The 23,366-nt window shown below is 39.2% G+C and overlaps 1 protein-coding gene across 1 annotated transcript in view; it reads left to right on the plus strand.

The window, feature by feature from the left end:
- Positions 1-10,598, plus strand: part of L3MBTL3 (L3MBTL histone methyl-lysine binding protein 3) — a 103,955-nt gene extending 93,357 nt beyond the window's left edge. The window contains exons 19-22 of the mRNA XM_032216310.1: positions 3,141-3,229; positions 4,791-4,954; positions 7,855-7,917; positions 9,471-10,598. Of these exons, the coding sequence (XP_032072201.1) occupies positions 3,141-3,229; positions 4,791-4,954; positions 7,855-7,917; positions 9,471-9,614 (460 nt within the window). The 3' untranslated portion in view covers positions 9,615-10,598. The remainder of the gene's footprint in view (positions 1-3,140; positions 3,230-4,790; positions 4,955-7,854; positions 7,918-9,470) is intronic.
- The last annotated feature ends 12,768 nt before the right edge of the window (positions 10,599-23,366 follow it).

The raw sequence follows: 23,366 nt of genomic DNA on the forward strand, positions 1-23,366 counted from the left end.
AATTTAAATAGTGGGCTTATTGACAGCAGATTGATTGACAGTTACATGTGTGTTTTTCCAATAAATACTCATCTGACTAGGTTCTATTGCAGTTATTTCTTTAAAACTGTACCCAATTCTTTGCTTTACTACTGACATTAGGTAACTTAATTATTTTCTATATTTCAAAATAGAACATGTAACAATTAAAATTTAATTAAGTGCATCTCTATTTGTTAAATTATAGAGTTGTTGGTCAATCCTCCCTTTAATCATGCTTGGTTTTTCCCCCACATAATTGCAGTTGCAAAAGGAAATGTATGTGGCTAACCAGTTTTATTTTTACTTACAAACACAGGAAAATAAAGTAAATGAATCTGAGAAACAACATTTTTTTGTACAAGGAGTTCATGTCCTAAAGTATTTCATACTCTTACTTGCTTTAAACACAATTAACATTAAAAATCTAAGAGGTATTTCTGTTGATAGCAAGCATGCCAAAAGTGGGTTGGTGAAGAGCCCTGCTGTTGTACAGCTGGATAGCCTGCTGTTGAGATAAAAACGTCTTCTTTTTCAGCACGTTTTAGTTTAATGCATTTCCACATTAAATGAAGGACACAGAACCCTTAGGGCACTCTCCTTTCAGGTTGAGCAGCAAATGGTTTCTTTATCTAGTGGCACCTTGCTATAGGCTCATATGTGAAGCTTGCAAATAGATACGATAGTTGCACTGCTCACACAGCTATGCTAAGCCAAAATTGTTAAAGAAAAAATAATGGTCTGGTTCGGTTATAACATAATTTCCTAGGCTAATCTATAATAATAAAAATCGCTTTATGATTTAGTCTTATGTGTCACTAGATCCATTGATAGTAAACAGAATTCCAATATAACGGGCCTTTTTTGCTTGATACGTTTGAATATAATTTTTTTCTCTCCTGAAATGGACCACCTGCCAGCATCTGCTGGCAAGAAACTGTCTTTTGCCCATATTCTTATTTCATCTGCATGGCTAATTAAAAAAGAATGACGCTTCGATATGAAACATCTTATGGCTTGGCATAATTTCCTATTCCTGAAAATAGTTCAGTCATTTTTCTGGAGTACAATGGGATACTGTAAATTCAACGAGGATCTAAAATGTCTTACTTTTGACAGCTTTGCTGTAGAATATATCATGTAAAGGTGCCAGGAAAATTATTATGTACAAATTATCCTGAAAAATGCTAGTTTTTCCTCGCTTGTTTTCAAGGCTGTCAACTCTATGCATCTTTAGTAGTCAGACACCAAGGTTTTCTGTTTGACATTACTTCGTTATAAAGTTATTCATTCAGAGAAGGATAATGACTTCCCACTGTTCTTCAGTCCTTCCTCCCTCTGAAACCAATTCCAGTTAGCATTGATAGGGTGGAGAAACATCCAGCCCTAACTTTCTACTTTGTATTGTGCCATATGACTTGATTCTCCCCCTACTCCTATTGTACATATACATGAAACTGTCATCCATTAAGGTCATCCCTCAGCATGAGGATAAATGTCATCAGCACAATGATAATACTTAATTGTACACCTCTATCCCAGATCATCCAAATGAGGTGTTTTCCTAATGCATGGAGGAAGTATGGGTCTGGTTGCGGAAATCTTGGATTCAGATCAACCCTGGCTGTACAATCCTTCAATTTTCCATCATTAAGTCTGAATGGGGTTACACTGCCATAAGCACAGTTGGTACACAGCAAGAAGTTTCTACCATATTGATGGCTCCAGCTTGAGGAGCTTTTGTATAAATACATATTGTTCACTTGTTGCATCTGTTCCTAAATTGAGGGGCATTGCTTGCAACTACTCACGTTTTAGATGTTTCTTGGAAGAACGGTTGCAATGTATTCCATGTGAAGCTTCCTTTGAAGACCAATTGGAAGCTTAAGGTAGTCTGGGATATAGCAACAGATATAATTTTGAGCGCACCATGGTATGCCCATTTAACCATATAATATATATGGATTCCACTGGCTAACGGTCACTTTTAAAGACCTGCATGGCATGGGGCCAGATTGCTTGCAGGACTCCCAAATTCCAGTGGTTTCTACCCTTCTCACAATATCTGCCACAGTGAGAATGTTCTGGGGTCCCTAGTGAAGCAGTGTCACTGCTGGGTCCCAGAAAGCATGCTTTCTCTGTCATGGCAACAGCCCTATGAAGCAGCTTCCCTTGATATGTGGATGATCTTGACTATTGGTCTTTTAGAAGGCTGGGAAGACTCTTTCTGCAGGCATTAGAATGGGATATTAATTCTGGAGTTCTGGTGTGAATGTATGTGATAAGTGGAATTTATTTTCTTTTTAGTTTTAATAGAATGTTATATTTAACTTTGTTCCCTGCCCAGATGTTGTTGGGTTGTTTTTGTTTAGATGGATGGGATATATATTGGATGGATGGATAAATTTCGTATAAGTTCTAATTTAGGAATATACAATTTTTCTAGTTTTTGACTGCTGAGAACAGTGGGGGTTTTTTACATCTACAGCTCCCCACTTTTATTGAATGACTTGCATCTTTTCAAACAGTCTGTCCAATGTCTTCGAATATAGCCATATTATCACTTGGTGGCTTCAGGCTTTTTAAAATTCCTTACATGTTTGAGCAAGTAATATGGTTTGTAGATCAAAAGGTGTTGCCAATTCCATTTACTAGAACCATGATATCACATCCTTGGGGTTTTATATGCCTGGTGTGCATTCTGTGGAATCAATTATCTATGGACTCATCATTTAACACTTAATAAAATTGTAGAAGGAATTCAAAGTAATTTTATATGATGTTCCACTCTAAAGAAAACATCTTGCCTTGATATATAAAGATATCACTGTTTTTTTTTAATGGAAGACAATAGAGATGGAAATATTAAGTTGGTTTTTGGTTTTGTACAATTTTATATAGTAGCCAGAAAAATTAATTATATAAGTTAATATTAGTTTATGAAACAAGATTTCTTGTTATTGTTTTGTTTTGAGAAATAATTTTATTTCAATTTCTATATTTTATTTTACAGACATTATAATTTGTATTATATATCTTATAAAATGTTTAGCTAGAAGTGAAAAAACCCTATATTATTATCATTACCAGATAATTAAATGTGAAGCTTCTGTATTACTTAGGGGAGAACATGCCAAGGAACTCACTGGGAAAGTTGGCTGCGAAGAAAGAAAAATGGAAAATGAAGTATTATCTATAAATGAAACCAAAGGTAGCTGTTATTAATTGCTACATGTGCTGTACAAGAGTTTCTCTAGTGACACAAATTAATACTTCCAATTGGCTTTATGGAATAATTTCATTAATAAAGCATTTATGAAAAACCAGAACCACACTAAGTTGCCTTCCTAACACTGTTTAGTTTTAGATTGTCTTTAGGGGATTCAGGCCATGTCTCCCTGAATTCTACTCTGAGTTCACAATGGCAAAAAATAAATAAATAAAGATATAAGTAAACATAAAAATAATGATTTATACTAAGTGACTAAAGATGGAATTTACTTAACTTATTTTTTATTTTAAGACGTGGGATTGTTTTAAATCCCAGGAGACTAGGCAGTTTATAGAATACAGACATGCTAACAAAGTCAATATTGTCATCATCTTTATTATCATCAAACTAGTAGTTGTAGTCAAAGGAAGAATGCAGAATTCAGTCTGAAAAAATAGAAGGAAAAGCAGTCTCTCATAGGACAATGTAGAGGTAAAGCTTTCATTTGTGTTAGGTGAATTGTGAGTGACCAGCTATAAGTTGCAGTGAATTGTTCATCCAGGACTAGTGTGTGCTGGGTTTGTGAAACTGGCATTTATGGACAACCATAAAAAGGAGATAAATAGAAGAAAATATTACAACAGAGTGCCCAGTAAGAAATTTCAGGTTTGGGTTTAAAAACCAACAACAATGACAATCACAGCATTTATATAGACACCCATCTTATAACAAACTGGGCGGTTCCCAGAGAAAAATTAAAATAACCCAAAAGCCATATTAAAACTATTAAAACTAAAACCAAAATCATAGCACCAAGTCAAGCTTCCAGTGTGTAGTCCACTTAACTTATCCCAGAGTTTGCAGGACCCCAGGTCTCAGTGTTTTATAGGAGGGTAGATCTTCAGGGAGCAGAGTGTTCCATAGCGCAGGGGCTTACAAATGAAAAGATACACTTCCTAGTTCCTATAAGATGGCAATATTTAAGGAAGGGACTAGGAATTTCCCATATACCATTGGGAAATGAAGCAATGGTATAGTTTTTCTTTTAATGCAGAAAAAATGATGGCTGAACAGTTTCCATTGTTTTTCATAGCAGTAAGCACATAAGATAGTTTAAACTGTGTCCAGGAAAATGTAGTTATGTATCTAGCCCAGAAATAATTAGTACAGATTAGAGTATTTCTTGTAATCTAGCCACAAGCCATGGTGGTGCAGTGGGTTAGAGTGTAGTACTGCAGGCTACTTCTGTTGACTGCCAGCTGCCTGAAATTTGGCAGTCGAAATCACACCAGATTCAAGGTTGACTCAGCCTTCCAAGGTTGGGTAAAAAAAACACTTTGTTGGGGGCAATATGCTGATTCTGTAAACTGCTTAGAGAGGGCTATAAAGCACTGTGAAGCGGTATATAAGTGCTATTGCTGTACTCTATAGTATATAGAGTATTCATTAATTAATACTATTTAGTAATAATAAGTCAAATGGGCCAAGTACGTTATACTGAACATACCTTTCCTTTACAAGTGTGATCATATCGTAAGACTTGTTTTATTATTGCTTGCAGACAGCAAGGAAACCAATAGCAGAAGTTCCCATCCGCAGCCAGTCATTTTATCTTCCAAGCTCACAATTCCTGCATTTCCATTGCGATGGGAACAGCACAGTAAGCTCCTTCCTACAGTGGCTGGGATTCCTGCCAGTAAAGTTTCTAAATGGAGCACAGATGAGGTATGACTTAAAATGGAATTTTCACTTTAAAAACTGGAAAGTTTAATGGCCTTTTTGCTAAAGAAAAAAACCCCTGAAACAATGATTTATGGATTTAATTATTACAGAAGAGTAATTATTGTGTAATTATTGAGAAGAGTTAGAAATATACATATATATTTAAAATTATATATATAATTTTATTTACGGTCACAGACCAAAACACGAGTACTACAAAAGAGACATAAGAGAATTGATCATAGCAATTAGTCACCAAAAGCTTAACTAAGGGAAGTTACAGCGTTCTCCTCTAATGGTTACAGCTCTTAAGAAAAATTTGGAAACCTGAGAGGTGATGTATGAGGGGCCATCTCCAAGGCAATATACAAACAAATTACAGCCATTAGGTCTAGAAGGGACGATTTCAAGAAGAGACAGTAACTTAGATCTGTCTGCGTTATACATGGGGCAAAATAGAAGGACGTGCTCCACAGTTTCAACCTCGGCTCTGTCACAAGGGCATAGCCGCTTGTTAATCGGGAGCCTCTTAAAACGACCATCCAAAAGTGCTGAGGCAAGACATTAAAGCGAGCTAGGGAAAAAGCTCTTCTATACTTGGGAATGGTTAAAGTATAAAAATGGGAAGCCATCCTCAATCCATAATTATTAAGTTGGTTGAGAGTCAGGGGGGAGCAAGTTTTGTTGGCTCTGGCTTGTAGATATTGTAAATCAATGTCCACAAGCCGTTGGACTACCCTAAATTGGGCGTCCTTATGGCCGTAGTTTCCCAAGGCATCCTCCATAAAACCTAGCAGATGTAATTTCTTCAGCAGCTCTTTCTCCCAACAAGAAATATAGGAGTCCACAAACGCTAGGGAGAGGTAACTGCCAGAAAAAGCACCCGAAACCACCATTTAAAGGTGTTAATCCAGGCCATACGTTCCACCAATCGAATGCCCAGTTCCAGGGCGAAACCAACATAAGGGCAAAGACCCAGAAGTTTTCTAAGAAAAGCAGCCTGGGTTCTTTCAATGCAATCCTTGAAACCCCGTAATCATATGGGAATACCGGGTTTGGGCCAACGTTTTGGCTTTGTAAATACGTAGGGCAGAAGGAATGAACTGGCCACCCTGGGTATAAAAGAATCTTAAAATCTGCTGGCGACTACAGGAGGCCGAGTTCAGCACCTGGGTTTGGTGTCTACTCCAGGCACCGGTGTTCTGAAATTGAATACCTAAATACTTAAAATGGAAAACCTGCTTAACAACATTGCCACTGATAGCCCAGTTATACAATTTCCAGGCTCTAGTAAACACTAGTACTTTCGATTTATCATAATTAATAGCCAAATGGTTTTCAGCACAGTAAGACTCCAAAACATAAAGTAATATTTTCAGTCCTGGCCTTGACAATGAAAGGAGAAACGCATCATCAGCGTAAAGAAGAAGCAGGATCTTTGTAGTTGTCAGCTTCGGGAGTGGGACTCAATATGTCCAATGTAACCGGCCAGGTCAGATAAAAATATATTAAACAGAAGAGGAGCCAGAACACATCCCTGCCTTACTCCATTCTTAATCGGGATAGGATTAGAGAGTTCTCCCTGCAGACCACACCTGACCTGGCTGGAGGTCTGATTATACAAGGACCTAATTAAGAACAACAAACATTTGTCGATAGAACTTTTGAATAGTTTTGACCACAACAGACCCCTAGGGACTGAGTCAAACGCTGACTTTAGGTCGATGAAAGCAGTGAAGAGTTTGCCATCTGGTATAGTAGTATATTTGTCGACCAGGTGCGCTAGGACAAAGCAGTGATCCAGTGTGGCACAACCCGCTTTAAACCCAATTTGTTCAGTATCAATAATATTGGATTCCTCAACCCAAGTGAGGAGTCTGCGATGGAGATATTTAGCATACAATTTCCCAATAATGGAGAGCAGGCTTATGGGGCGATAGTCAGCTGGGTTGTTTCTATTTCCTCGTTTAAAAACTGGCACAGTAATTGCTAAGCTCCAGGAGGTAGGTACCCTGCCAGAGGAATTAATATACGTAAAGTGTCTTGCCAATCCACCATTCAGGGTTAGATTTTAGCAGATCAGGGGGAATAGCATCAAGGCCAAGAGCTTTGCCTGACTTGAGTTCGGAGATAATCTCGGTGATCTCAGCATGGGTTACAGGTTGCCAGTCAGGGGCTACAGGAGACAGCTGTGGGTCAGGCATAGATGGAGTGGGGTGGGGCTTAGAGTCTACATGCTAAGCGCTCTTGCTTTATCAACATTTACATCAGTAAATTTGAAGAGGCAAAAATGCATGATTTATAGATGAAATGCTGTTACAGGTAAGTACATCTATAGCTCCCCAGTTATGGTTGAACATAATTGACTCCAAATTTTCTGTTACTAAGCAAGGTAGTTATGTCCCATTTTATGATCTTTTTGCCACAAGTGAGTGAATCACTGCAGTTGTTAAGTGAATCTAACTTTCCCATTGACTTGCCTTGTTGGACGCCAGCTGGGAAGGTTACAAATGGTCATGGGACAGTGCAGCTGTCATAAATACATGCCAGTTGCCAACTGAATTTTGATCATATGACCGCGAAGATGTTGCAGTGATCAAAAGTGAGAAAACCAGGCACAAGTCACTTTTTTCAGCGTCATTGTAACTTCAAATGGCCACTAAAAATTAGTTATAAATCAAGGACTTTAAACAGAACTAAAAAAGGTTAAGTGGAATATAGGCTTTAGATAGCTGACCATTGCTGTTTGTAAAATTGGAAGAAGGGATTGTACTCTTGCCAGCTTTTGAAACAAGCATTTGCTTTTTCCCCCTAATTTCTATCACTTAGAACCAAGATAATGAACTAAATGGACAGTTATTCTATTATTCTTACTCTTTTATTTTGTTAAAATTGATTGGCAGGTCTCAGAGTTCATTCGGAGTTTGCCAGGTTGTGAGGAGCATGGCAAAGTATTCAAAGATGAGGTGAGTATAACAGATCAGCCCTTTGAGTGATCAACGTTCAGCATCCTTACAGGGTTTCATATAATGTTTAATTGGCAAAAGATAACATGTCTATGTTAAATCAGTCCTGTTTTTAATTTCATTTCTGAAGACAGTCTCTCAGCGTGGTTTTCACTAAATTGCCTTAAAACTGACTTCAGTGAAATAAAATGTGTAATTAATTTTGTCCCAGAAATTCAAGTGACATTGGAATTCTTCTTTCTTAAATCAAGGCTGCATTTTTAAAGGCACTGTTGTTAGAATATTTCAAGTGTTACTTTAAATTACGTGATATGCATATGTTATATGCATGTGGCAATGTCTAGTGCCTGGTAAGTTCAAAGTTTCAATGTGACATACATTTCAGGGAGTATAATTATTCTTCAAAGCGAGGTATTCAGTAAAAAGAAATTGGGCAATGATGCTAACCTCTTTTTTTAATTAATTATTCCCATTTAATATATTGGGATGTTGTTTACTGCATACATAACAGACTTGTGAATTTTTAAATGTTGCTAATCTAGTTCCAGTCCAAGCAGCATGGTAAGCAGTGCTCACAATTGTAATTCAGTGCTATCAGGAAGTCATCAAGTTCTCTGTCCCTATTTATTGCTTGTAATGAAAAAAGGGGAAGACTAAACTAACCCAGTGTCTTTGATGCATTATGGTCTTGATTAAGATAAAGAGAGTGTTTAGGAAAATAAAAATATTTCTATACCACCATAATTTAAAATATCAGGATTTCTCTAAAGGATGGGATATAATATAATAACTTTACTGTCTATCCTATTTTAAGTCAAACTAGTGGCTTATAATTGGTATGCAGGAATTTGCATATAATCATTGTGACAGATTTCAAAAGCTACATATGAAGGCTGTGATAATCCTTTGAAAAGAGGTTTTAGAACCAACACAAGTATATCATCTTGAATTTGCTTGAAGTGATTATGCCTGCATACACATGCAGAAGAAATTACAGACAGCTTCAGCGGCTGTGATGCAGCTTTTTTTAAAGAACGTGAAAAGCGCTTTGTACATATTCCAGCATATTCCAGAGAAGTTCTTCTGAAGCCTTTTCACAGACCTCCTACATACAGCAAGCAACATGCTTCTGGCGTGCTTCTGTATTTTAGGAGATAAATTATTATTAGCTTCACATCCCTTTAGTCCTTGGATATAAGTTAAAAGAAACTTGAGCTGAACAGGTGCTCAAAGAATTCTGGAATAGATTATTATTATTATTATTATTTTACAAAACCCATCCTGACCTCTGTTTTTATAGCTGAGTCACTTTTGCTAACTAAAGAAGCAGGAGAGATGACAGTCTTGGTGGGGAAAGTTGATAAGCACCATTGAGAAATATTTCTCATGCAATGAACAAATGAGAATTCAATTCACTTTTAAGATTAACAAATTCCATTTCACTATATCTGTATAGTGAACAGATAGGTCCCATTTTAAATTACTGTTATAGAGTTGAGAGTACATTCATAACACTGTGGAGTCATTAACATGTAGATTTTTTTTCCTTTCAGCAAATCGATGGGGAAGCTTTTCTTCTAATGACTCAAGCAGACATTGTCAAAATAATGAGTATTAAACTGGGACCAGCCCTAAAAATCTTCAATTCCATCCTGATGTTCAAAGCTGCTGAAAAAAACTCTCATAATGAACTCTGATAAAAGGTCTACAAGACAACCTCTGCACTCCAGCCAATGTTTTACCCAAAGCACAAAGATACAGAAAGATAACCTAGGATGAACATTTCAAAAAGAAAAAGTCTTAAGTGCATGAAATAAAGATATTTTCCAAAAACTAGGGCAACTGGACACTTCTGAGAAGTGCTTAAGGTTTTTAGCAACACAAAAATTTAGTAGAGCAGGTACGTAAAGTTTGCCAATCTGGTGGTTTTAATTTTCCTACAATTAGCCACCTTAATTTAATTGGGGAACCAGTAACTAAGGGAACCTATTAGAATCATGGTTATATTAGCCTTTTTTAAAGAGTCACAAAATATATACTTTGTGAATTTATCCATTGGGCTTAGTTAATCTCTTTGTCCTCTTTGACCATTTTCATAAGAAATTGTTCACAATTTAAAAATATTTGAGGTGCAATTAGTTAATGGAAATGGTTCTCTTTAATTTTGCACTACTCTGAAAACTGCTGTGGGCTCTGGTTGGTTTATTCTAAGAAAACATTGCTGAAGATCAGTGCTGGTTTTTTTAAAATTATTTTTGCATGGTTAAAAGAAAAAGAAATACTTCCAATAGCATATTTGGTATGAAATTATTAATAAGAACTACAAAAGGTTAATGTAATTATATTTCATGTTGCATTATATTACTTTAGTTCATTCTATTAAAAGAGATACAAATTAAATGTGCATATGCAGAATAAAAATAATCCTGCATTGTAAAAAAAAAACTTTTTATAAAGAATTAAATTGGTTGAAAAGAAATATTAACTCAATCTAAAAATAGCAGTAAAGGAGAAGTTAAAACAGTTCTATCCAGTTTAAAATGAATTTGTAAAAGTTAGGTCACTTGACTTTAACATGTGCAATAGAAAACAATGTGAAACAAGATCATCAAGGATTATATTGCATTGTTCTGTTCAGTCTTTTTTATAAATGTTGCACCTTTTATATTTTGTTCTGATTTTTTACACTTAAAATTGCATTTAAAATTGTTATCTTCATAACTGCCAAAATGTGAAAGAACTTTTGTATGACTCATTTTTCATGCGGTTGGTTTGTATCAATATTAGTACAGTCATATTTTTTTCCACTTGTCTTAGTTTTCACTGAAGGTTGTGGTGAACAGTTTGCTTCAAAGATGAGAGAAGCCAAAACATTTAAGTGTGTTGCAGAGTTTTTGGAGAAATGGAATTCCAAAGACCAATTGGAAGCAAGAAGACCAGCAAGAGCAATGGCTCAGATTCTCCCTTCTCCCAAATAACATCTACGCACACACGCGCGTGCACACACACAAAATGGGCATTATGTTTCTAGCACTGCTTTTTCACACTTTCACCTGGTTTAGAAAAGTATCCGTAAACATCTGCTTACACAAATCCTGGCATGACTTGCATAAATGAAAAATTATGAATATCAACATTCTCTCAATTCATTCTTTGAGAGTATCATTTCTCTTGACAGAGAAATAGTCGCCTACTCCTCCTTTAGCCCATTTTGTTTACTTTGTGAGTCTGCCTGCAAGGATATGTGAATTGATCTTAGGGTTTCTCCTACCCTGCTCTCTGGAAAATTCCTGGCAAGAGATGATTCAGGGCCAAGAGAATAGCATGAAGATAGCCATTTTGCCAATTTTCAGCCTACAAAAACAGGCAGCTGATTCAGGATCCAACCTTTATCCCCCTAATTAATTTATCAGCTGTGTGTATGTGTGTGTGTGTATGCCTTGAGTCAGTTTTAACTCCTAGCAACCTGCATTTTTTCATGTCAACATTTTCAGAAAGTTTGCCCTGGCCTTCTTCCCAAGGCTGAGAGGGGATAACTGGTCCATGCTCAAGGCAAGATCAAAACTCTTATATATCCCTATACTAAACTGGCTCTTTATTATCTTTCTTGGGGGGCTTTGAGTCAGTACAGTTTTCCTGTCGAGATTTCTCAGGAGTGGTTTGTACTTCCTTGCTTCCTAGGGTTTAGAGAGAGAGTCTGATCAAAAGGTCATCCAACTGGCTGTGCATGAAGCAGGACTAGAACTTACAGTCTCCCAATTTCTAGCATTGTGCCTTGAGCACTGTTAGAAGAAAGTTCTGGATTCAAATCTAGGCCAGGCTCTCGATAGAACACAGAGGCAGATGTTATTTCAATAGCATAATGTGCAGTATAGCAGTCAAAAGATAGGCTAGGAACTTAAAGGTTTGAGATAGTTACCTTTATTTGGAAACCTTTCCTTTGCTCCTCCCAGGGATAGAGTCTGGCTCCTAGAAATTGATAAAGAAGAATATTTATAATTAAGGGTTGAAATGAAGGGGCCTTGCTCAGAGAACACCAAGGACCATTCTAAGAAATATTGGAAACACTAATTAGCTGGATGAACAAAATGGGATGGTTGGTTAGACACCCTGTTGAGCTTGTGTGGGTTTTTTTCACTCATTTATTCTACCAACCGGCTTCCTGCTTAATTAACATTGCAGCTGGAGGTGGCAGTCCCATAGAGGAAAGGGTCTTTTGTTTTTAAATAATTTCTGGTATCCTGAAAGAAATGATTACCTGAATGGGCTGTCATCTTGGGCAGTTTTATCATCTTTATATGCCTTGGTGTTAATCTTGGGTAATGAGTCCAAGTTGGGGGAATCCTATTATGTTTGTAAAGGATTTCCATATTCCTGAGGGGATTTCTTAGGGTTTGGTTGACTTAATGCCTGCCAACTTCCTATCAGTTTCCTCCAAAATATTAAGTTTGACTTCAAGGCTCAGGTGGTTCTTTAGTTTGTGATTTGGACTTTCCTGGAGGCAGGCATGCCCAAGATTACAGTGTTATCTGTCTAGAACAGATCTGGGCATTTTACAGTCTGTGGGCCATATCCAGGCTTATATCAGGCCCTATCTGGCCCACCCTTGGGCTAGAAGGTGTAATGGAGATATTTACCTTCTAACAGTACAATTCCATAAATTCTAAAGCAATTGGCTCTCTTTACAAGTATTTGGTGCTTTGTATTTAATGAACTATTACTACCCCTGAGAGAACAATTACATTCTGAAATGTCAGCAGCAAAAGCAGTCTTTATGTCAGAGAAAGCAGCTCTTTCCTTGGTGCTTATCATTTAACCCAGGAATGACAGCTCAAAAATTCAAATTGAAAAAGCAGGCTAAGTAATAAGTTACCAAACAAGAGACTGAACTGCTGACCTTCGTAATTAATACTAAGCAATTAATTATTGCTTAGAATTTCAGAAAGGTAACTGTCAAAGAGCGTATAAGGAAAGCAATCTCCACATATTTGCATTGATTTAATGACCAACATCTTTTCCCAAGGATGTTATCTAAGAAAAAATAATAGTGTATTGTTCTCTGGACCAAGGGTCTCCAACCCCCAGGGGCCACCAACCGGAATTGGGCCACACAATTGGAGGTGAATGACCAGTGAGTGAAGCTTCATATACATTTGCAGCTTCTCCCCAGCACTAGCATCATTGCTTCAACTCCACCTCAGATCATTAGGCATTAGATTAAATTAGAAGTACGAAACCTACTGTAAACAGCACAAATATGCAAGGTATTTAGGTTGCAAACTCCCTGCTTTCTGGTCTGGAAAAATTGTCTTCCACAAAACTAGTCCTTAATGCCAAAAAGGTTATGAACCTCTGCTTTAGGCTACCCACCAGATATTCAGCTCTTTACATATTAATACCTGGTCAGAAAAGCAACAATACATTACAGAAGTGAAGGCACGCCTGTCATCATATCTGGCAAAGATTTTTTTTTTTGGGGGGGGGAAATTATTCCAGGAATATATCAGTAGTCAAAAATGTTCAAGAATAAGTGTGGTCATAGCAGAATATATTTGGAATTTTTTCTTAGTGCTTAATATAATAAGATGAGACATTTCCATACTGTTAACATGGCATATCTTTAGAATGAAAAAATAACCCATCCACCCACCCCAATTCTATAGAATCAAAGTTTTTCAGATTTGACAACTTTTAAGATGTCTGGATCTCAGCTCCCAGAATGCCATAGCCAGCATTCTGTGAGTTTTAAGTCCACATATCTTAAAAGTTGCCAAGATTGAAAAATACTGGTTTAGATTCTACTTAGAATCTAATATAATGAATCTGGGATGAAAAACTGTTTCCCAATGCCCTTTTTTGAGGTGAAGTTTGTTAATTTTAGATTTAGATTTTCTAAAATTATGATTGAATGTTGTTCATTTAAAGTTTTAAATTCAAACTGCTATACCATCTGCAAATGTTTTCATACATTTCCAAGCATATTATTTGAGACTTGGTTTTTTCCTCCATAGAACAACATCAATTTAAATGTTCCTCAGCCAGTGTGTTGAATTGTGTTCTCTGAGTATAGTGCCAAATTCTCAAGGGCTTTCTTGTAAATATCCCGGTACATTAGAAACTGAAACTCTGTAAATAGCTAAAGTGAGGGAGGAAGAGGACATAATTCAGAAGAAGGGTTTTTAAGAAACTTTCCCTATTCAAGAAAAAGGCATGCTTAAGATTCACTCTTCAGTTACTGTTTTAAGAAGCAGACACAACCTGAATGTCAGCTGAGATGCCCCAAAAAGAAGTTATATAAGGATCACTATCTTGGCAGAAAAACATATCACCCTGCAAGAAATGCAAGGTGGGATGAAGTGTTTAGCACATTTTTTTTTTTGTTATCCAAAAAGCTAAGAAACAGGTAGTGTGGCTAATACAGTGTGATAGTGGTAGTGTTGTAGAGATCTAGTGACCAAACCATTTATGTTGCCAACAATAAAATGGCAGGGCAACAAATGTGACTTCTTGAAAAATCACACTTGGAGTGTACATTATTCTAATAAGCAGAAATGTTTTGTTTTTTTAAATAAACATGCTGAAGCATGAACTGTACAGTAATGATTAAGAAGGGGGCCTTGCAGAATTCTTAAGGTTGGAATACTCTGAGGATTTATCATTTTATTCTTAGTTTTGGCAATTTTATTATCCTACTCTTCTCTCTTTCATCCTATGAATTTCAAACCAAGCTTTCATTTATCCCAGTGTCAGATTCCGCACTGTAAACATTGTTAATTTACTGAACTGTGCATTAGTTAATTTTACCAAAATGCATTTTTTGAGAGGGGTCACAAGTGGGAAAATAGCAATGTAACCCTAAATCAAAGACAGCTCTACTATTAAATGAAATGAAGTGCTACTGCGACTCTAAGCAATGGAGAGGGATAATGCTAAAATAGGATCCTCCCCCACCAACTGTCCTTATAATCCATCATTTGGGTATGTATTTATGTATTTATCATATTTACATGTTGCCCATCTCACAGAAACATGACTCTGGGCCAGGGGTTGGCAAACTTAAACACTCAAAGAGACATTTGGACCACAGAAAAGAAAACACCGGGAGCCACAAAATTCTTTTGATATCTAAAATGAAGATACTGCATATATCGGCCTACCAAGGGTTGAAAAGCTTGATAAATTGCATGCCAACAGGTGTCACACATTGGTGGTTGTGACGCATATTTTGAGCAACGGAGCCACAGCAGAGAGATGAAAGAGCCACATGTGGCTCCAGGGTGCCGACCCCTGCTCTAGGCAATGTGCAATAAAAAAAATTAGAAAATATTATAACATAAACATTATTGTAATTTAAAAAAAAACCTAAATGGTAGGGATAGCATAGATATTGCAATCAATGTGGCCACTTCATTAAACCACATTTTGGTGAAACCTCCAAGTCTGTTGACATGACTCAAGTTTTAAGGAACTTCCAGAATGACATCAAGGAAGGTGCCAGTCTCACTGGTGAGGCAATGTGATGTTCCTAAGCTGGCACCATCATCTGGGTCCTGCCAAATGTAGATTTTTAGCAGACAAAGGAATCCTTTTGTAAGCATTTTTCTATCCAATATCACTGGAAAACTGGAACCCTTAAGTATATTCCAGAGAATTAAAAACTACTTATTTATCATTATCTCCTGGACAAAAAATGCCTTATTTAATGCCAATTTGGTGTCTATTTAGTTATGCATTTAATTATCTGGAGAATGAATCCCTCCTTATAATTACCACAATTAAGTAATTTAAACATTGGTTTGAGCAGTTGATAAATCTACTAAAAAGATTATTACAGTGTTACTAACTAAAGCTAATCTCACCAGTAACTACAGGATAATACAACTAGTAATTATCAAGAGTAGCTTTAAAACTAAATTAGCATACTTGAAAAACACAGGATTAAGTTCCTTAAAACTAGAGGAAACTATTTTTTTTAAGATAAACTAAGACTGTAGGTAGATTCTTAGAATACATTGCAACCAATCAAATGTATTAAGACCAACATTTCATTCAAAACTAACATGATTAACTCCAGTTTCCTTATAGCTTTCTTTGTATAAATCAAATTGCAAAAATCAATGCTACATTGAGAATTTTTTTTAGCCGAACCTGGGTATCTTCTAGATGGAGATTGTAATTTCCAGAATTCCCTGTTATTTTAGCCATTGTGGAAGTACTTCCAAAACCTGGATAATTTATCCAAAATTTGGTACAAAGCCATTACCTAATCATAACAGGAATATTTAAATTCATAAAGTGTTTTACCTACATTGGGCTAAAGGATTTTCTAATAAGCAGCTTTGGGTAATAAAGGAAAATGTTTGGGATGCACTGTATTACAGCTTCAACACACCTGGAAATTACCAGGTAGGAGAAGGTTAGGCTGTCTTCTATTCATTATCCCCAGGACCATATTCCTATAAAAGTGCTATCATTTCTAAGCATTCAAATTTAGGTTTCATTGGCATCTTATCCCTCAGCTCAGGGGTATTCTAATCACCAGACACTTCCCTTATTTGCACATGTGCCAAATTGCTAATAAAATGAAGTCACAAACAGCCATTGATAAATAAATGACTAACTATTAGAAAACTTATAAGAGTCCCAGAATGTGGCAGATCTTGTCTGAGCTTGAAACTAAGCAGAGTTTAGCTTTGTTGGTGTTTGAGTGGGCCAGGATGTAGGATATATTGGGAAGTTGAAAAATATAATGGGAAAGGCCCATAGCAAATGACTGTGACCACCCTTTTCACCATAAAATGAAATTCAATGGTGAAAAGAATAAGGTTCTACATTTAGGCAACAAAAACGAAATGCACAGGTACAGTATAGGTGGTACCTTCCTCAACAGTAGTAACTGTGAGAGGGGTCTTGGAGTCCTAGTGGACAACTATTTAAATATGAGCCAGCAGTGTGCAGCAGCTGCCAAAAAAGCCAACACTGTTTTAGGCTGCATAAACAAAGGAATAAAATCAAGATCACGTGAAGTGTTAATACTACTTTATAATGCCTTGATAAGGCCACACTTGGAATACTGCATTCAATTTTGGTTGCCACGATGTAGAAAAGATGCGGAGACTCTAGAAAGAGTGCAAAGAAGAGCAACAAAGATGATTAGGCGACTGGAGACTAAAACATATGAAGAACGGTTGCAGGAACTGGGTATGTCTAGTTTAATGAAAAGAAGGACTAGGGGAGGCATGATAGCAGTGTTCCAATATCTCAGGGGTTGCCACAAAAAAGAGGAAGTCAAACTATTATCCAAGGCACCTGAGGGTAGAACAAGAAGCAATGGGTAGAAACTAATCAAGGAGATAAGTAACTTAGAACTGAGGAGAAATTTCCTGACAATTAGAACAATTAATCAGTAGAACAGCTTGCCTCCAGAAGTTGTGAATGCCCCAACACTGAAAGTCTTTAAGAAGATGTTGGATAGCCATTTGTCTGAAACGGTATAGGGTTTCCTGATTAGGCAGGGGGTTGGACTAGAAGACCTCCAAGGTCCCTTCCAATTCTGCTATTGTATTGTATTGTATTGTATTGTATTGTATTGTATTGTATTGTATTGTATTGTATTGTATTGTATTGTAAGGAAACTGTGTGGTTGTATCCAATAAGAGGGTTCACCAGGGACAAATTCAACTCTTAAGAAAACCTTCAATTACTGTCCATGCAGAGTTAATTAAGAATGTTGAAAACATTACAGGTCGAGTTTATGGGACAGAATGTCCTCTTCTCTTTGAGGTCCTCCTCCCCATTCTCCCGCATTCTCTCACAAAATAAAATTTGGAGTACTGGAATGGCATATACTGGGGTTGGAAGAAATAATGGTTCCAAATCAAACATGGATCAAAAATGTAATTTCATTTAAAGATATTTATGGAAGAAATATGTTCAATTTTCCTCCCATCTCTGACGTCGCTCTTTATTCATCCCTTTTCATTTAAGAAAGTTTTCCTTCCTGAGTTTTAAGTCATTATTAGAAAGCTGATCCACTGAAATCAATGAAATATTAGGATTCAATTTTAAATTCCTTTTGGACATTAAAAGACTCATTATTCTCAATTGGGTAAAATGGCTGCTTTGGTTGGAGGTGGTTTTTATTTGGTTCCATAAAAAACGATCCAGCCTTTTCCTTCTCCAGCATGGACAGCAACAACAGGTCTGACAATTAGTATTTTTTTATTTTCTGACCCCCTCATAAAATGGATGAGAAGAGCAAGTTGTCTTCCCAAGTTCCACCATTATCTTCTCATCCACCTCTGAGCCTCCTTTTTACTAATATGAGAGAGTAAGATAGATGCAGCAGTTGTGTGGTTCACATGTAGTACTATATCCTCTGACAAATATCTAAAAAAGACTAAAATATTTTTTTAAAAAAATATAATTCCAGCCCATGAACAAACTACTAGATTATTTCCTACATTTAGCATATCCCAATTCTAAAACTGAAAGTTAATGTAGTTAACGTGTGTGGCGATGTGTGTTTGGGGTTATAAATGAATAAATGAAAACCTGGTCTATTGCATCTCTTCCATAAAAATGTAATTGCCTACTTAATTCAAGAGAATAACCATAAAATAGAACTGCATTTATTTTAATATTCAGAAATCCACTTTTGTCATTATCAAGGAAAGGGCATGCCTGCAGCAAACAACTCACTACATTGTTTAGGATGTACATGTTCATCTTGTGTGCACAGACAAGTCAACTTGTTTAAAGTTCTTTATGGAATTTCTTAACTTACATTTATTTAAATTTATTAACTTAAATGAAAAAGAAAAAGAAATGGCACAAAAATCAATATTTTCTTCTGTCTGTCTGTCTTTCTATCTGACGCAGTTGCCAGGAAACCTGCAGGGACTTATCCAGACAGTCTCTGAGACATTATTGAACAGAAAGAACATATATATAATATACAGTATGTACTGTGTGTATGTATATATGGAAAAGCAGACTATTTGACTCTTTTAAAATCTATTGCTTAAGCATTGATTTAGCTTCTGCTTTCAGAGGGTTCTCTAGTCAGAATAAATTATCTAAGCACTCAGGGTATTTCTATCAAAAGCAAGTAAAAAAACTTTTATATCTTTAAATTTTCTTGGATTGTTGAAAAGTAATCTTCTGAACTACTCTTAAGATAGCTTTCAGACTTTTTGAAGTACATTTCAGCATAATGTAATGAAGGTAAAAGTTATCATCAAAAAATAAAGTTATTGAAAAGTTATCATAATACAATATTAGACCATCTTCTCATGTTTCCTACATGTCAAGCGTATCTCATTATCTAATAATAGATTATGTTTCCTCCACCAAATATTTCCCAGTTAATAGCCAGGTATCTTTCAATTCACTTGACTGTTTATAACATCAGGGATGCATCTGTGAAAAAAGTAGTTTGCCATTGATTCTTTCAGGATGACTATTTTACTTCCTGGTCTAATCTGCAACATCAGTATTCCCTAATTATCATCTATCCAAGTCTTTACTACCCCAGACCCTGCTCAGATTCTAGGTCCAGATTAGTTTGGGTAGAGCAATGTTGTCAACCTCAGCTGCTTTGGGGAATTCTGGGAGTTGAAGTCAACATATCTTAAACATACCTGAGAATTTTCTTCATGTCCTTTGATCATGCCCCTCTCCAACTGCTGTAAAAATTGACACTTATAAGGTGTCAATTTACCTCTCTACCATAGCTGCAGAAATCACATTATACTTACAAATAGGAAATAAAATAAAATTTAGCATTATTGCAAGTAATAGAATGGTGTTATTTTAAAGAATAAGATGCAGTCATCTTCCCATTTCCAAAGAAAGAGTATATATTCTACCTGTTAGAATTAAGCTAACAAATAGATCCGATCTCTCAGCTGAATTTTTCTCTATTTATTTCATCTTACTGATCTGTTTCACAGACAAGCCAAATCTATTCACCATATTGTTAGAGGCAAATACCCTTTGACCTTCCTATGAATAACACCTATATCTTATCTAGAGTTCCACTTTACAGGTGATGAAAAAATGTCCTTCTGGGTTCTGCTCCAAGTGGGGAAAAAGACACTGGAGACATGGAGGCTGCTTGGAAAGATGGTTTATTGTTGGACAGGGCCACATGGCTTGAACCCTGAACAGAAAAGGTGATCACATGCTTCAATGTTGGTGGAGAAGAAGAGAAGGGCCGAGGGAGGGGCTTGCTAGGCTTTTTATAACCTGTTCAGTCCCACCTCTCTGTTTCCTGTTCCTGTGTAAGAAATGTATTCTGATTGGTTATCAGACTCCCATAGGGCCATGCAGGAGCAACACTCTGGGCTGTGTTTTGAATCCAGGTTTAGTTGAGTTCTCAGATGCCATGTGGTCAGTTGAGTAAAGGGCCAATATTATCATGCCTTTACTCCCATCCCCCCTGGGGCTGCAGTGGAGAAGTCTTTATTATAAGGTGACCAGATTTTCAGATTGGTAAAGAGGAACACCATTGACGGGGGGGGGGGGGGGGCTTGATTAAAAATTTTATATTTTGTCAAAAGGTCACCCCAGGACACTGAAACCAGCATAAATACGAATCTGTTGCCAAACAAAATTTTGATCACGTGACCATGAGAATGCTGCAACAGTCGCTAAGTGTGAAAATGGTCGCAACGGTCGCTAAGTGTGAAAAATTGTCATCAGTCACTTTTTTCAATGCCATTGTAACTTTGATCACTAAATGTTTTCCCCCTCCTTGAGATACCTCACTTCTTCCTTCATTCCTCTTGCTTATCTACCTTCACCTTATCCGTCTTCTGCTCTTTCCCTCTCTTCCTTCCTTTCTCCTTCCATCCTCTCTTCTTTCCTCACTCACTCCCTTCCTCCTTTTCTCTTCCTTCTTCCTTCCTTCTGCCTATCTACCTTCACCTTCTTTGTCTTTCTGCTCTTTCCCTGTCTTCCCCTTTCCCCCTCCCTCCCTTCTTTCCTTTCTAGTTCCATCTTTTCTTCTTTCCTCTCTCCCTCCCTTTTTCTTTCTTCCTTCCTTCCTCCTTCCTCTTGCCTATCAACTTCGTCCTCTTTGTCTTTCTGCTCTTTCCCTCTCTTCCCTCTCTACCCCTTTTCTTCCTACCTCCTTCCCTCTTTTCTCCCTCCCTTCTTCTTTTTCTTCCTTTCTTCTTCCATCTTCCTCCTTCTCCTTCCATTCTTTCTCCTTCCATCCAACTTTTCTCCTTCCATCTTCTCCCCCCCTCTTCTTCTTTTCCTTCCCCCTCCCTCCTTCCTTCCTCTCCTTCCCACTCCTTGCAACTGCAATCGGAACCGCAGACAGGGAAGAAGAAGAGGAGGAAGGGGCGGTGAAATCGTAGTGATCGAAGGGTTTGATGGCTGTCACAATGAAGGTCTTCTTCATCTCCTTGACCTCCGCAGCGTCCCCCATTTTCCTCCCCTCCCCTCCCCCACCTCTTCCCCTCCCCTCTCTCGCCTCCCCCTACAAGGGATCTACATGGCTCTCCGGCCAGAGGGAGCCACGCGGGGGAGAAACGGGCATCTGTCAAAACCCCGAATCCCGTCTCGGCCTCGGTGTGGCTGCGGCAGAAGCAGCGAGCGCGGGGGCGATGCTTCACCGGGAGTGACCTCTCTTTCACCGCTGCATAGGGATGTGGGGAAAGGGGTCGGGTGCCCCCTTTTCTCTCCCCCCTTCTTTCCTTCTCTCTCCTCGGGTGCTTTGTCTCGGTGCCCCAACGCCAGGTGTGGAATAGCGTGAAATAAGGGCCACTTCGGAAGGTTCCTCCGGTGGATCGTCTTCCCCGCACCACCCTTGCTCTGGGAAAGGAGCCGCGCTCTGGCGAGCCCCGAGACATTCCCCCGTTCTCTCTCTCTCGCTCTCCCGGCCCTTCCAAGCCGAGGCATCGGGGGCGGGAAGAGGAGTCCGAGGGGGAAGGAGGGAGGAAGGGGAGGCGGCGGCAGCAGATGGGCGATGGCCAGCAGCGCTCCAGACCCGGCGAGACTGCCTGACCAGCCTGGCACGCCACTGCAGGGAAGAGACGCGGCAGTGCTGGGTGTGGCACGCGCTGTTCTTTCCCTCCGCACCCGGGTCCTCTCCGTTCCCAAGCAGCTTCGGCTGGGCGATGGCCAGCAGCGGCCGAAGCGGGTGGAGGGAGAGTGAGCGCAGGTTTTGGTGAGGTGGCCGCGGGAAGGACCGAGGGAGGAGGAGAGGGGTAACGCGGTGCCCAGCTCAGGTGTTCCGAGCAGAGGGGGAGCCGCCCCCTCTGCCAGCGCTGGGCAGCAAAGCTGAGATGTTAAGCTTTGCTGCCCAGCGCTGGCAGAGGGGGCAGCTCCCCCTCTGCTCGGAGCACCTGAGCTGGGCACCATGTTACCCCTGTCCTGCCTACTCAGACCATTTGAGCCCGGCGTTTTCGCATCGGGGCGTGCTGCAAGAATAGGGAGTGAGTGAAGACCTTTTCTAGCCGGCGCAAATGGGGCGGGCTGCAAGAGGGAGGGAGGGAGTCTGGATTGCTGCAAAGCAAGTCTTGGGAAGTCCTTTGCACCGGTGCGAAAAACGCCAAGATCGGCACACTTTGGGCTGCTGCTGCTGCGACGTCCAGGGAGGCTCAGCTGGTCTGAGTAGGCAGGGCAGGGGTAACGCGGTGCCCAGCTCAGGTGCTCTGAGCAGAGGGGCAGCTGCCCCCTCTGCCAGCGCTGGGCAGCAAAGCTTAACATCTCAGCGCTGAGATGTTAAGCTTTGCTGCCCAGTGCTGGCAGAGGGGGCGGCTGCCCCTCTGCTCAGAGCACCTGAGCTGGGCACCGCGTTTCCCCTGCCCTGCCCCCTCCATTGCCGCCGTGCTTTTGAGGAGCCATCGGGCCTTTTTTCCTGCTCCCGCCCCTCCGCCACTTTCCTACTGGCTCCCGTGGCCTTAAGGCTCCTCAAAAGCATGGTGGGAGCTTTGCCGGCTTCACCTCAGCCGCAGCGCCGGGCAGCAAATCTGGTGGTGCTGTTAGAGGAGGAGGAGACAGCTGCAGTTAGTCTGGTGGTGGCGGGGGCTTACCGTCAGTCCAGTCGCCCCGTGCTCATCAAAACAAATCACTGCAGCTGCGCGGGAGTTGAAAAGTGCTGCGCGGTGTTTTCTTGCCTTAGAGGGAACGGTGGTCCCACAGGGGAGTCTCCGGCCCCTGTGCTCACCTCGCCCGCCGCCCCCCGAAGAGGCGGAGGCTTTCCCATGGCTTGTCTGGGTGGAACTGGGGCTGGAAAGGCGAGCCGCTCCCCCGCCCATCCGCCTGCTCACTCGCTACACTACCCCGCCCATGCGAGCTGCAGCGGATGGGTGGGGAGTGAGCGATCAAAGAAGGCACCAAAATTAAAGCGGGATCTTTTGACAACGGCCCGGGACGTGGGAAAAATTATGAAGAAGCGTGTCTGTCTCGCCAAATGCGGGACGTCTGGTCACCTT

The sequence above is a fragment of the Thamnophis elegans genome, chromosome 4 (genome assembly GCF_009769535.1).
Source record: "Thamnophis elegans isolate rThaEle1 chromosome 4, rThaEle1.pri, whole genome shotgun sequence".
Lineage (NCBI taxonomy): Eukaryota > Metazoa > Chordata > Lepidosauria > Squamata > Colubridae > Thamnophis > Thamnophis elegans.